The sequence below is a fragment of the Mastigoproctus giganteus genome, chromosome 7, assembly GCF_048544385.1.
Source record: "Mastigoproctus giganteus isolate SK-2022 chromosome 7, ASM4854438v1, whole genome shotgun sequence".
Lineage (NCBI taxonomy): Eukaryota > Metazoa > Arthropoda > Arachnida > Uropygi > Thelyphonidae > Mastigoproctus > Mastigoproctus giganteus.
In genome coordinates this window covers 196,559,982-196,576,342 of record NC_143581.1, presented here as the reverse complement: position 1 = coordinate 196,576,342, position 16,361 = coordinate 196,559,982, and the positions used below count along the sequence as shown (strand labels likewise).

At 37.4% G+C, this 16,361-nt stretch overlaps 1 protein-coding gene across 1 annotated transcript in view; it reads right to left on the bottom strand.

The window, feature by feature from the left end:
* LOC150083525 (uncharacterized) overlaps nt 1-16,361 on the bottom strand; it is a 63,350-nt gene that overhangs the window by 6,329 nt on the left and 40,660 nt on the right. The window contains exon 8 of the mRNA XM_090377334.1: nt 14,344-14,391. Coding sequence (XP_090233460.1) covers nt 14,344-14,391 — 48 coding nt within the window. The remainder of the gene's footprint in view (nt 1-14,343; nt 14,392-16,361) is intronic.

The window sequence follows — 16,361 nt, the reverse complement described above, 5'->3', positions numbered from 1 at the left end:
AGAAGTTATAACAGTGTTGGCATAACTTATATGATCAACAGCTGTTGGACCAAGTGCCATCAGAGAGTCTGCTTATGATAGGATAGCATGACTGTGCAGATACTCAAAAGCCACTGTCATAATTTCAGCAAACTCCTTAGTGCCGAAAATAAAGGCAAATGAATCACTTCATATTATCTTCTGTCTTTCAATTTTGCTTTTTTTCAAACCATAGTCTGTTTTTCTTTCTATTCCAATGTGTTGGAAAAGTGTATAATAGTTTATAAAAGTGCACAATTCTATTTCAGGACACAACAAAAATGACAATAAGGAATAAAAATACTTGTGTTAAAACTCCAATTGATAATTTTCAGACATGGGTAGTAATGAGTTACAAAGTTATTAATTTTGGTAACTTTCAACAAATTTTATTTCTAAATAACTAAGTACAGTCAGTCCTCGTATAGCACGATAGTTGTGTTCCTAGAAACCCTCGTGCAATGCAAAATCGTGCAATGTAAACAGGCCCTATGGGAAAAATAGGGTTAGGTTCCGACCACCCAAGATTGAACACACATTTGTAACCAAAACATTACCAAACAATAAATAATCGTAATAAAATACGTAAGTATTTGATTATGACTATTACGTAATAAAATATTGCTAATGCTTTTGCTTCTATTGTAAGCAAACTTGGTTTTTGTTTGATTTTCTATCCAAACAGATGATAGCCGTTCCATCTCTTCCAATTCTTTGTCTTAATCTAATGGATTTTTAATTACACTTTGAGTTGTTCCTGCTATCAAAGTTGTTTTTATTTTCTCTGCATTCTTTGTAATTCTTGGCGTTGCCTCATTTAAGTCTGTAGCACGTGCAATATCACATGGTCTTTCATTTTGGTCAAAGCGTTTCACAATTTCATATTTTTTCTCTATCGACAGGGGCGGACTGGCCATAAGCCCTACCGGGGAAACCCCGGTAGGGCTTATGGCCAGTATGAGGCCACTATAAATTTTCCCGGGTAAGAATTTTTGACCCAGTCCGCCTCTGTTTATCGATATTGATTTTCTTTTTCTCTCTGAATCTGCAGTGTCTTCACCAGGACGCTTCCTTTTCACACCTTTTAAGTATTTTACTCATTTTTAGGGAATAAAGCACAATTACAAACCGAGGAGGCACACTTGATACACATAAACAAAGCTGCGTGCGTGTAGCAACTGCATAAACAACACCATAAAGGCAGAGATACACTATTAACACCTCACATTTTACTAAAGCACATTTCTCGGGGTTACTACCATAAAACAATAATGTCTTGTCTTGACAAGTCATTATTGAAATATGGAACTTCAATTATTTAACAAATTATAATTACTCACTACCAAAGCTAGGTTTACTGAGGGACAGCAGTGCAGTTTCTCAAGAGGCCCCAGCATTCATATCCCATTTATAATAAAAATACTGAGAGCTTGTGCATATGGCAAGCATTAAAAAAGCATTGTCACAAGGAGAGGTGCATTTTATTTGAAGTGTATAGTGTAATACTGAGGTAATTTTGATGAAGAGTTTCCACAATGAATTTCCTAGAAAACTTAGTTTGCTCACAGGTACTGTGCAGAAATTGAATTTATTTTTCAAATTATTTTTCAAATTTATTTTTCAATATATCTCTTCCTGAGCAGTGCTTTCCAGAGTGTAGAGTGTGTTTAGTGTCAAATGGCACCAGGGATTTCCCCTATCTCTGGATAGTACACATTGTGAGTGTGAAACAGAACACTGTCAATGGCAGAAGTTTAAAGGTGTGTGGATTTTGTACAAGTGTAGTGTTGTGTACCATTGTTCCTCTGGTCATTTAGCTGCTGGGCTCCTAATAGGACCCAGTCCTATTAGGAGCCCACGGGGCAGAGTGTCCACACTCTGCCCCGTGGAAGCAGACCAGGTACACCAGTATTATAGTTATTTACTCTGGCAAGTCCTGTTACCTAATTTACTGAGATTTCAGTGGCTAGGACCTAAAAAAAAAATAAATAAAATAATAATAATAAAAAAAATTGGGGTAAACGCTTGAGGTTAGATTAGGCCGAAATGGTTTGATGCGAGTGAGGTTAAATTTCAACGCAAGTTAGTAATTTAGCTACATTAAGTTATGGGTGTACACTGTTGGTCTAGTTAGAGTTGGGGGAAAGAGACTGAAGGCTGGGGGAAAAAGATAGAAGTACAAGGACAATAGAGTAGGCATCCCCGAGGCAGTCAGTGGGGGCAAGTCCCACCAAGCGAAATAGGGGGCAGGGAGTGAGAACTCATCCCCCTCCTGCCAAGGGTGTTCAGATCACCTTAAGGTGCTGCAGGTCAGCACAGTCAACGAACCAGGTCAAAGCATTCTCTCTCTCTTCTTCTTCTTCCTCTTTGCCTTCTTAAGTCCAGGTCGCCAGTTGGCATTCTCATATTCCTGTTCCTAGAATACAAGTTCAGAGGCAGCAATCAATCCAATAATGTCAGGTCCATCAAATGTATTTTGTCTTCAGAATCCTGTCCAGGGAAGCAAGTCATGGCCTTGTTTTGTGTCCTTAGGATTTGTCTTCTTATTTGTAAGTGTATCGACATTGCACAAACTGTTTGTAGATTACAGTGGTGGCTGTATGAGTGTATTAGTATTAGTAACGGCCGTATGGTGCAAGAAAGCCTATGGCTTATGCTGCACCAGCCAAAAAAAAAAAAAAAAAAAAAAAATCCGAACAAAACAATGATAAAAACAAAAATTAAATAAATAAATAATAATAATTAATAAAGAAATAAAAATAATAAAATGAAATTAAAAATTAAATAAAAAGGAAATTAATCCTATCATCCTATGCGCTTCCCTTACCCGAAAGTACTATCCAGATGACCTTTGAATTTCCCCAAACTGTCGGCCTCTACCACCCATGAAGGCAACTTATTCCAGTAATTTATAACTCGCTGGCTAAAATAAAACTTCCTGCAGTCCAATCTAAACATTTCCCCGCGTAACTTGAATTTATGTCCCCTAGTTCTAGCATCATTTATAATCTTGAAAATTTTGTCCTCATTCAGTTTACTGATGCCTCTCAGAGCCTTAAACACCTCAATCAAATCTCCTCTAAGGTGTCTAGTTTCCAAACTCTGCAACCCACATATTCGAAGTCTTTCTTCATAAGGACGCCCTTTTGCCGATCTCACCAGGCGAGTTACCCTTCTTTGCACCCTTTCAAGAAGCTCGATGTCTTTCTTTAGGTGCGGTCTCCATACTTGAACACAGTATTCCAAGTGTGGTCTATATCCCATGAAGTAAGAGATATCAGCTAGTTTTGCTGTTATCCTGGTATTTTCATTTCTTTCTCAGGTTTACTGGGTTTGCACATCATAGTCATGTGTTGGCATTTTTCTGTGATCAGCACCCGAAATATTGTTACCCCTAACAATGAGGGCTCTTCTCCTAGTGAAGAGGTTCTGTGCAAAGTCAGAGGAGGCCTGGTATTTCTCTGCACTGTCCAAAATATGACGTTCTTCATCTCTCGGAAGGAAGGTAATTTTGGTAATGAGTTGCAAATGCAAGTCATTGTAGAGTGGACAATCATGCATAATGTGCTGCCAGCTCTGTAGGCCACCACAGGAGCATGTAGGGTCTTCTTCAATGCTTTGAGCACAGAGCTTGGCCTTGATTGCTGCATGTCCTGTTAGAGTTAAGAGGCATATAATCCAGGCAAAAACCATGGGGGAGGTTTGGGATAAACTTTACAGATGTCCGGGATGAATTTTCTTGTGATTTCACCTTTGGTTGAATTGTTCCAGCACCTCTGCCACACCTGCTGCAGATGGGAATCAAGTCTTTTCTCTATTTTTAGGGTGTTAGATGGATCTAGCATGAAGCTGAGACATTCCTTAGTTGCACCCTTAGAAGGGTGATACAGCAGCCCCTGTCGCACCACCTCCAGGACCTGAAGGGCATGGGTGCTCAATGTGCTACATGCTCGAGAAATGGAGAGTAATACGGATCATTGTATGGTGTCCATAAGTAGTCTATTAACAGCTGTTGTTGTCTTTGCATACCAGACACCAGCCGCGTATGTGATGGCCGGTATGAAGACTGCTTTATGGTAAAGCAAAAGGGTTCGCTTGTTCAGGCCCCAGCCCTGACAGGAGACACTGGCAACTAGAGCAATGTAATGCCTAATCTTGGTTCTAATATATTTTAAATGTGGCTGGAAGGATATATTCTTGTCAAGCATCACGCCAAGATACTATAATTGTTCAGAGAGTTTGACAGTTTTGTTCCCAATCTTGATCTGGGGTGGTCTGATAATATTCAATGTTCCCTTAAGGAGAATGGAGTTGGTTTTTTTTGTTGGTAAAACACCAACAAGGTGCATTTTGGTCCAGTCTTGAAGTCCCTGCAGCGCATTGTTTGCCAAGGTCTTAAACTGCACTTGCACCCTGGAGTTTGCAGCCATCATCAGGATGAGGTCGTCTGCAAAAGCTTGTGACCGGACCTCCCCCAGGTAAAAGGCCAGGAAGTCATCCATTACAATGTTCCATAACAGTGGCCCAAGGGGCAGCCGCAATGAACACTTCTCTTAAGTTGCTGAAAATGGGGTGTTCACTGTGATCTTTCTATTAGATAGATAGCTGTTCATGATGTTATATAGGTTGTTTGGTAGGTGAGCTTGTCTAAGTCGGCCGAGGATGCTCAGCCACCATAGGGTGTCGAATGCCCCGACGAAAGCGATTGAGATCATCAAAAAGTATTTGTTATTCGTTTGCTGGGCTCTGTTGGAGTTCAGGAGGGCATCCATGGTGGAGCCTTCCCAATCGGAATCCATATTGGTTTGGCAAGGCCAAATTTGCAGCTGTGTAATGGTTCTGTATTCTGGCATGCAGGAGTCGTTCCATCAGTTTGCTACAGATAGAGGGGAGTGATGGGTCTATATGAGTCCGGGAGTTCAGGAGATTTGGTTGGATTTTTTATTATAAGTTTGACATTTGCAATTTTCCATTCGTCAGGGTAGACTCCTGTGCACAGACAGAAGTTAAACAGTTGTAATAACAGATCCGGAGTAAACTCCACAACCTTGTTGGTGATCTCTGGCTCGAGAAGGTCGGGTCCCGGGCACTTATTTTCCCATATTTGGGCGGCAGCTACTTGTAGTTCCTCTACTATAAAATGTGTCTCGGTCCGTTGGTTTTGGTAGTCTTAATTTTCTTTACAGATGTGCAGTTGCTCGGCAGTGCTTGGGTTCACATGTGAGTGGAAAGCAGTATTCAGGATGTTAGATATGGATTCCTCCCAGGATGTTGTCAGCGTTCCCTGCAAAGTTCTCATTGTTATTATTGTTACTTCTCCCCTGGGGGCCTGGCGCCTCCGTAGCCAGGTGGGAAGGAGCAGCAGTGCGTAGCACACGCTTCTTGATTAGACCGGGGTTCGAGCCCGTCACCACCAAATGCGGAGGATGCGGAAAGGTTAAGGAATGACCACCGCATATCCTGGAGCAATATGGCCTTAGTTGCTAATGCTCCTAAAAACCAAAACAACAACATCTCCCCTGGGGAGTTTGTTGGTGGTAGCTTTGTACACCATCCCCCAGGGGTCAGCATTCCGAGTGATTGACACCAAACATTCCCAGGATTCCTGGTTTACCTATATCTTCATCTGAATTCTTCAACCTCAGCCAACGGCCAAGTTTATCTTGCTCTTTGGAATGCCTTTCGTTTTGTTTGGACATCATTCTTTGTAACTCCATGTTCCACTAAGGCACAGCTCCAGGTAACGGCTTTTTCCTTGTCATTGTAGTATTGCAAACTTTTTCCGGTGTGTAGCGAACACCTAGACAGTTCTTGGTTGTGCCTCCATAATATGAGATCAATGCATTTCATAGCAAACTCTTTTTCTGCTCAAAGCTATGTACAAACCGAAGCTATTGCCCTACATTTACAAGAATGTTATTTTTTGCATAGAAGCAACTATAGATATAGAATCAAATTGAAAACTTGTTTAAAGTTCCTTGTGTCAGTTTTTCTACAGAAAAAGTATGGATTCAAATTTATACCATGTTATGTTAATACATGGTATAAATGGCATATCACCTTGATTTGAGATGGAGAGTAGGTTTACTATGAACACATCTCTCACATCATCAGTTTCCTAGTATTGCACAACACAGTGAATATGAATATACATCTCCATTTGGAGCAGTAGCTTTTTATTTATAAAGCATTGCTCTTAACAGAGAAGTATATGTTTAAAATTTTATTAAAATTTAAAATAAATTATTTGTGAAATAACTTATGTTACTTTTTCTTAGAGAAATTTCTAACTAAAGTTACTTTTATCAGCCAAATAACTTAGCTTGGTTTTAAAAAATAATTTATCCAAGCGTGATAATTTTATAATATAGAATATTAAACACATAACAGGCATACAAACCTAAAATATATTTTGAAATAAAAATGAATAACTGATAATGAAATGTAGAACGACACAATACAGAGAAAAACAAAAATAATTCTTTGTCAAGCATGGAACACTGATAAGCATATGCTGTATATGCTTATCAGTGTAGCAGGGAAAGGATGTGCACAACGCATAGATGTGTTTATTTATTTATAATAAGAAATATTCCGATCAATTATTTTATTTGTAACTAGTATACTTTTGATGAAACTTCAATGGAAAACTGTTGAATGCTAAATTATTCAGAAGATACATAATGTGAACAAGGTTGTTGTTACTCAAGGGTGTCAAAGGCCAAGATGTGTCTCTCTAGGTTTCTTAATGTAACTCATGTTTTGTTAGATCTGTTTATCAAATCAGATTTGCTGAATAAAATTAAAGTTCTAAATTTGCAGAGTTATGCAGTATCTGTTGAAGGATAGGTGCATTGTGATTACTACATAAACACTGGAAGCATAGTAATCTAGAATTTCTGAACCAAGGACATACCAAAAGAATGTTTACTGAAAGCTGAACTTGGCATTGAGCACTGGGGGAGGGGTATTAGCTATGAGATGATAATGCTAATATGTGTGTGTGTGTGTGTGTGTGTGTGTGTGTGTGTGTGTGTGTGTGTGTGTGTGTGTGTGTGTGTGTGTGTGTGTGTGGCCAGTAATTGAATTTCTGAACTGGGGGCATACCAAAAGAATGTGTTTTACTGAAAGTTGGCATTGAGCATAGAGGGGGGGGAACTTTCATTAACTAAGAGATGATAATGCATAAGAGGTGTGTGGCCAATTTTCAGTCTAGTAAGCATCACTTCTCTGTGATGTTTCCTGATGCTGGGTTCCCACATTTTGGGTTTAGGTTTTATTTCATGCAATTCATTGTTGGTTTGGTTTCTTTGTGCCTGGGCCCATTTGTCTTCACTTGCTTGTCTAATAATTGGTGTAAAATCAGTGCAAGGATCTATCATTGTTTTGTTTGGTAGTTGTGATGTTGACTTAATTGCCTTATCTGCTTTGTCATTGCGTGTTATTTCAGAGTGCTTTTTTTTTTTTTTTTTGACAGAGGTTGATTAGAATGTCAATTTCCTGTAAGAAGGGATGATAAGGATGTTTACCTTGTATGGCTAAGATGGCACTGAACAAATTAGAATATATTAATGCAGAAAATGATTGCTGACTTATTTCACTTGATGCAAGCTGGATAGCATATAATTCTGCAGAGAATATGCTGTACTTGACTGGAAGGGATTTTGAGACTAAATGTGATGGGAATACATGCCACATCTACTTGTGACAGGAACCATCTGTATATTCTGATTTTAACAGAATACTCTTTTTCTAAGGTAAAGCAGTAGATCATGTGCTTCTGCATACAAGTTGTGGACTGGCAAGGTTTTGGAGGCACCTAGTGCAGATTGAAGGGCACTGTGTTGGACAGTGCTGAGAGATCGTAAGATACTCCTTTTAGCCGAAGTATATACCATAGCTGCGTAGTCTAATTGTGACCGGATTAGAGCACGGCACAAATTCGGCAAAGACTGGCTGTCAGCACTACCAAAATGTCGAGGATACTCCATGAAGAATATTTAATTTTTGGAAGTATGTAGTTTACAGGTAGGCAATATATTTAAGAAAATTTAGTTTTGTGTCTAGAACTAAACCTAATAGTCTTATGGAATTTGTCATGGGTATTTCTATGCCTTTTGGTCTTAAGACAGGTTCTAGATGAAGAGATTGCAATTTACAAAAGTGTGTGAATTTTTCCTCAATTTTTCCCCCTCAGTTAACCAATTGCATTTTTTCCAGTTTTCAATTTTAGTTATTGGCAACTGTAGTTGTCTTTCAATAGTAGCCATGTTTGATGATTGAGAGGAAATAGGCAGATTGTTTGCATACATATAGGTTTCTACTGTAGCCGGAATGCCTCAAGTTAAGTTACTGGTACATAATGCAAAAAGAGAGTTGCACTTAAAATCGATTCTTGAGGTACTCCTTTTTCTTGCACATGAATCATGGACAAAGAATTCTAGAATTGTATTTGACAGGTCCTGAGATGGAGAAAATTCTGTATGAATTGAGGCAGGTTACCTCTCAATTCGGCCTCCGTAGCCGAGTGGTCAGGAGCGGGAGTGCAGTAGCACACACTCTTTGAGTAGACCGGGGTTCAAGCCCCTGACTGCTGAATATGGTCGATCTGCCAACCCGCACTGGACCAGCATGGCAGATTATGGTTCATTTCCCTCAGCATGAATTGTTGAGGAGGCTTCCATCCTGCAGTGGGTTGATAATAGCTGCACTTTACCACGCAACCTGATGTTCAATGATACAGATGAGACTTTTATGAACCATGTTTTCTAGGATTTTTCCTAAACAGCTGGTCAGAGATATAGGATGATAATTGCTAAGGAGGAAGCATCTTTCCCCAGTTTTGCTATGGCTACTGTTAATGGCATATATTAGGGTAAACATTCTCTTCAAAGATTCCATTGTGAAATTATAGTAGTGTGGATATGGAGTTAGAGTTAAGGTGGCAAAGCATTGTGTAGTAAAAGTCATCTTGTCCAGCAGAACTATTTCGAGAATTCTGGATAGCTTCGTTGAGTTTGGTAACAGTGAATGGCAGGTTATAGTAATATGACTGATTTGTAGCAAAGTTAATTTATATTGTTCCACAGATTTCTTTGTGCAACTAAATGTGTCTTCATAAGAAGCAGAGGATGAGGAGGCAGAGAATGTTTTAGCTAATGCCTCTGTAATGTCGACTGGAGAAGAGTTTGCTGATACTTTCCACTAAGGTTGCAGATCTTTCTCCAGATTATTCTGGGATCAGTTTTTCTGCAGATGTCAGAAGCAAATCTAATCCATGCATCCTGTTTTGCCTTCCTACAAATTCAGCGAGCTTTGGCTTTGAATTATTTACAGTTTATAAGATTCTCCATTGTAGAATTTCTGCAAAAAACATTCCATACTTTGTTTTGCTTCCTTTTGGCAAGAAAGCAATCTCTTGTCCACCAACCATTATATCATTTGGTAGTATTTGATTTTGGTACTGCGGTGGCAGAAGCTCCAAGTAGCTGTTTCACTATACACATAGTGGCAATCAAATTGGATTATATTAGAAAATTGTTCCTAGTTGGCATGGTGAAAATTCTAGGCAATTCATTGGTTGTAGGCATAATTTCTATCCATCTGTATTTTGCAAATTATAGGATAGTGATTACTGATCACTGTTGTGAATGTTGGTTAATACTGCTCATTTACTGCTAGGATAGATGGATGAGGGACATATGAACAGGTCCAAAGCAGAGGTAAATCCTGTGGGAAGGTGAATATATGCGTGTACACCAGTGTTCAGTAATGTTAGCTGATGACTGTTGAGTAGTTTCGATCATCTGCCCCTTACAATCCATGTTCAGAGAACCCCACAAGGGTGATGAACATTTATATCACCTCGAAGGCATATAGGTTGGGGCAGTTGATTTAGTAAATTTTCAAGTTCTGCAGTGGAGCATGATATGTTTGGTGGTATATAAATGGAGACAACAGAGAGTAATGCCAAGGTCAATGCTTACGGCTGCTGCTTCTAGCGATGTGCAAAGTTGGATAGTACATTTCTATGAACTAAAATTGCTATTCCTCCTCTTGCCAGAGATTCAAGACATCTGTCATGTCTGTATTTTTTTTTTTTTTTTTTTATGAAACCCCCAAACACGAAAGGTATCAAAAACCTATAGTACTTAGTACCGTGCATGGGTTGAAGGAGAAGTATGGGGGGAGGACGGGGGGTGCCGGAAACTTTGCTCTAGAGACTAAACATGGGTTTCACCACTTCAAGCCTCCAATAAGCAAAGTGGTGGTATTGTATCTTGAGAGAGTGGAGAGTACGATTTTTGAAGATAAATATGTTTTTCTGTAGACAAATGCTGACAGGATCATGCTGATGTATTAAATATTTTAATTCACCTAAACTGCTTCTTAGGCCTCTACAATTCCACTGAATGATTTTCTGTATTATTTGGATTTAATTTTAGTGCATCGGTCTGACTAATTTATTTTCCTTCGATCCTATTTCAATTTTCTCGTTTTGGAAATACTGGATGACCAATGTCCATTTCATCATCAGCATAAAGCAGAACTGGATCTTCATTATTTGATTTCTCATCTATGTCCACATTCCAATCTAACTGTTTAATTCCATGGAGGATTTGAATCTTTCTTCTTTATCAACAATTCTGACTTGGGGGTATGATCAGTTGGTTTGGTATTAGTATAATTTGATGTACTCTGTTTTCGTTGCTGTCATCCATGAGGAAAGATCTAGCCATTGAGAAAGATATTTTAGAAGGAATTGTAACATCAGTCTGTGTTTAAAACTCTTCAGTGTTTTTAACTGCATTGGCATATGATTTGGAAAGCATCAGGTTTAATATCTGTTTGCGTGCTTCTTAGTATGAAATATTTTTCACTGTTTTGTACTTTGGAATTTTTGTACCAGTTTTCCATGATTCACAAGCTTTGGAGTATGCAGGATGAATACTGAAAATTCAGACATTTTGGTATTACAGAATGTACATTCACATTGGGAGTGATCATTTAAACCACACAAGGGACAAATATCCTTACCTTGATATGCTGTTTAGGAATGCCCATACTTCTGGCATTTTAAACATCAAAGTGGATTTGGAATATATGGACATATCTTAAAAGAAAGATAGGAAGCTTTCACTAATGCAGGAAGTTTTGGAGTTCTAAAGGTAAGAACAATATTCCTTGTGGGGCTAAGAACACCATCTTGTTTGGTCATTATTCTTTTGGCATTGATGACACATTGTGCTTTAAGTTCTTCGGTAATTTTTTCCTCGAGAGCATTAAGGAGGTCCCATTCTGAAATGACCCCTTTAGAGGTGCTTAAAGTTCTGCGTGGGGTTACAGAAATGGGAAGGCCTCCAAAGGTTGTTTGCTTCAGAAGCTGTCCAGAATGGTTGGAATGAGATGTTTCCACAAGACTATTTTAGGAGTACATGCCACAGCCTCTATGCTCTGCTGCACAAGAAATGGAGATAAGCTACTAAGAAGTTTTTGTTGAGAATGAATGTATGATTAGGAAAGCAGGTAGGTCTGGTGAAGAATCATCTGTTTTCATTCTTTTTGGCTGCAATGATTCATGATCATGGTGTAGCTTATAGGCTCCACAGTCGGCAAGTTTAGGGTGGTCCATGTTTGCTCTTATTTTTTTTTGTCCTGAGTATTGAATTTATACTCAGGTTACCAGCGCTGCCATGTGGAGGCAGGAGCAGTGCCATCAGTGACCAAGCATTAAGAGGTTAGTGTGCTAGAGAAGTTAGTTTTACAGCAGGCCCTTGTAATAATGCGGTTCACTCTACACTGATTCGCTATAATGCTGTTCTTATATTAAAACCCATATCTCACTATAAAGCTGTTTTAACAGCGTACAGATTAAATTTTTGGCATGTTTAATGAAAACATTTCATGTGATGTAGTCAACAGCTTGAAAATGAATAGCAAAACAGCATTAAAAAATTTCCCACTCCGACTTGCGAAATTTTTCCCGCTCAGTGAAATTTTCTTCCATGCTAATTTAATTGCAGTACAGTAGCTTGTTACGTAGTTCCAAGATCAGCATTTTAAAAAATGATCAAGTATACTGCTTGTAATATTTGCATTATGTGCATTTTTCCGAAGTCTAGTCATTACTCAGTACAGTGTTAGGTGATGGACAGTTTACTCGAACATTGTATAATAATAAATGCAATGCATTTACATTTTCGAAGATTAATAAGGTGGATAAGAATTAAAAAGCAACACCATCTGGACGTGGTGCGAAGCCTACTAAGGTAAGAAAAAGACTGAATTTGAAAATTAAATTATACGTTTTGAAACGAAATAATTCCGTTCAATGACAAGTAAATGTGTGCAATCATTTAGGACTGGCAGATTCAACTGTAAGAGCAATTACAAAAAATAAAGAATTAATTTTAGCAGTGGGAAAGACAGCTGTTCCACTGCAAGCAACTAAATTGGTTAGGGCTAGGCCAGCTATTACGACTGAATGGAGAGACTTCTAAATAATTTTAATGAAGATAGTATCCAATGCACAATTCCATTAAGTTAAATATTATTAAATAAAAAGCGATTAGCCTATATGATGATCTGAAGAAAGCTCAACCTTAGGGGAAAAAAAATGTGGAACCATTTAAAGCTAGTAAGGGCTGGTTCAATAGATTTAAAATTCAAGGAGAAGCCATAAGTGCAGATCAAGAAGGAGCTGAAACTTTCAAAAAAGAACTTAAAATCATTTTAGAGAGGTGTTATACTTCTCAATAAGTTTTTAACATAGATGAAACAGCACTTTTTGGGAAACGAATGCCTAAAAGAAGTTTCATATCGAAAGAAGAAAAAACATGCCAAGCTTCCAAGCGGCAAAGGATCGGTTGACTTTATTGTTGAGTGGTAATGCTGCAAGGGATTTTAAAGCAAAACCCCTTTTAGTTTACTAGGAAGAGGGCCAAAGTACAACCCAAAATTGACCAAAAATACGAAAACTCAACAGCCCAGGGCCATCGGATTAATAAATTCATGATTTTAATTGGCATTTTAAGTTCAATTTTGATATGTAATGTAGTTACTTACCACATAATTATATATGTATGTAATGGAGAATATTTTATAGGTACAAATTTTTAATTAATATTAAATGTTTTAACTGACATTTTTACTACCGTTTATTATCATGGTGGTATAGACTGCGACTCACAAATACATGTTACATTACGGGAATACAGCACTCGTTTAGTGCTGATTCACTTGGCGCTCTGTTTTTCTGGAACGAATTATCAGCGTTAAGCTGGGGTCACCTGTATATACAAAAAAAAAAAAAAAAGAAAAGAAAAGAAAAGAAAAAAAAGCCACCTTTCCTTTCTTGATAAGAAGCTGATTTTTTTATTTGTAAGGAGCCAAAAGTTAAATAAATTTGTAAATTAAAAGGACTATAATAATCACATTTATCAGTCATTTGGAGAGAAAGCACTTTCAAATTGCTTTGGAAATCGCTGTGATCATTCACTTGGCACTCAGGGTTGTTATACAAGATGTGAGCAAAAAGTTTCCACACTGATTGAATAACAAAGTGTAGGCATACCTTAGTCAAAGGTCAGTGTTGTCCTAGCTGGAGTTAATACATAAAGTTCAGCATTTTTGCCATGGTAATATTCTGGTGCCAGTCAAACTCCCCCCCCCCCATTAAATCAGGGTCCATAAATTTGAGGGTTGCTGTATATAGACATTCTAACTATCCTTACTGTAAACAAGGAGTGTAAAAAAGATGATAGTGTTAAAAAAAAATTTTAAAAAACACTATCAAAATAAAAAAGAATGTTTGTTTGTTGTTTGTTATTTGGTTTTTAGGAGCATTAGCAACTAAGGCCATATTGCTCCGGGATATGCGGTGGTCATTCCCTGACCTTTCCGCATTCTCCGTATTTGGTGGTGACGGGCTCGAACCCCGGTCTAATCAAGAAGCGTGTGCTATGCACTGCTGCTCCTTCCCACCTGGCTACGGAGGCGCCATAAAAAAGAATGGTTTCCAACACAAATTCAAACATCAAATGAAGCACTGCAACAGATCTTACATTCATTCTTTAAAAAAAAAATGGTCCAATACAAGATTCCCCTCCCACCAAATGAAAAAGTCATCTAAATTAAAACAATATTGCTCATGTACATTTTATTTCAATAACTCTTGTGTTTTAATGTTATTTACCATCATAGCATAATAGCCTAAAAATAAGTTTGAAAATGGGATAAGACACCTTTCTTCTCCTCTATTTAAATTTACAATAATAAAATGAATTTTTAAATGCACTAAATTTATTAAATTGTCCAAACATATACCTGTCTAACTTTCTTGCTTAAATCTCTGTAGATCTCAACTTCTTCTATCTGCAAAAATAAATAAGAAAATAAACTATTATTCATTTTTTAAATTTTAATATGCCAATGCTAATTACATATAAAAAAGTAATTACTCAATGTTTTAGGTAAACTGATTTACTCTTAGAGTTTCAAGCAAATTTTGAACTGATAAGCCCGGATTGCTTGAGAAACTGCTTTTTGAATATCACTCTTCCAAAATGATAAAATTTCTTAATACGGGTTGCAAACGTAAAGGTTACATAGCTCTATCTTTAATGCAGAATATATCAAATATTGGGCAACCAAACCAAAATAAAAATGAATTAATATTTAAAAGTAGTAAGGTACAAAGTTTATTTTTAAGAATTATCAAAATTTCATGGAAAACACTCACTGCTCAGGACCCACACAGTGTTTATAAACTCACAAAAGAAAGTGTTAAAAAGAATGAGGAACTCTGGTCTAAGTTTGCAGGTAACACAAACACTGACAGGGTGATTAATAACAAGAATCAAGGTGTGCTAATGCAACAAGACCTAGAGGAATTAGGCAGATGGGCTGAAAGGTGACAGTTGAGGTTTAATACTGATATATGCTGGATGCTGCATATGGGCAGCGGCAGTTCAAAGAATAACATACCAATTAGGCATATCATTCTGAGATTGCTCTGTCCACATGTAGTGCCTAGTTATTTTGTTATTCTGGAATTACTGATTTCATTCTCTACTGCCCTCAAGATGGTGTAGAATGAAAATGATCTAGTGGTAATTGTAGTCTGATGTGAAGTCGGTTTTTTGAACAGTGCACACAGGCAATTAGGACAGCTCATCAGGTTTTATCAGCGATATACAGGAATTTTCCCAGGAGTGGAAAAGGATTATCCCATTGTATAAAGAATGGTTAGGCTACATCTTGGGTACTGCATAAGCCTCATTTTAAGAAGGTTGTGGACTTCTTGGAATGGATGCAGAGAAGAGAAAACAGATTAGTGAAGAACAGAAAAGGATGCTCTTACCATGAAAGCCTTCAATTCTGCAAATTGGTGCTTGAAAACACTTCAATCTTATCCTTGCAAGTGCAAGGATAAGATTGATTGAATTAAATGCTGATGGCATCTTACTCTTTCTCAGACAATACACATAAGGGGACATAAACATAAACTGAAAAAGGATGGCTGCAGGATAAATGTATGAAAATTTCTCTATGCTTTCAGCCATAGAGTAATCAATTACTCTATGGCTGAAAGTTTAGAGAAAGAAATTTTGGAACAAACTGCCATCTGGTGTTGTGGAGGTGGGTAGTTTGAATAAACTTAAGCAAAAATTAGACATTAAGCAAAAATTATTAGAGAGGACGCACAGATCAGTTGAGTAGTTTTTTTTTTTTTTTTTTCTTTTTTGGCTGATGCTGTAAAGCTTGTTTCCTTGCAGCATCATTTGCCACTACTAATACTATCAGTCAGTAACAGTGTCTCCATGTTTTCTGTTATTTGTGCCCTTGTATGCTTATCTAGTTTTTCAAAAACATTTCAGATTAATTGCCCTAATTATTTACTCTTGAAAAAGACAATGGGAACATACAGCTTATCTTAGGATTAATTTAGTTTCTGGGAGCATCATTTTCTCAAAATGTATGAAATGTCATTCACCTACTCTGGAATGAAAAAATTCTTCCATTTTATACAGGAGGAACTTCAGAAGCAATTTACCACTCTTCAGGTGGATATTTCAACCATTAATATAACAGAAGATAGTTATGATTGAAAAAAAAGTACTAAGTTAGATGGAAATAATAAAATAGATGGAATTTTGAATTATAACAGAATGTGAGTATTTTCAGTCTTGTTAAAAAGAACTCAATTGAATTCAGATAATTCACGTTGATTCAAATTACTTTCCCATACCAATTTTCTGCATTGATTTAAAATGCAGAAAATTGGTCTAGTAAAGTAATTTTCAGATTATTTTTATATTTTGGAATAGATTAATCTTATAAAT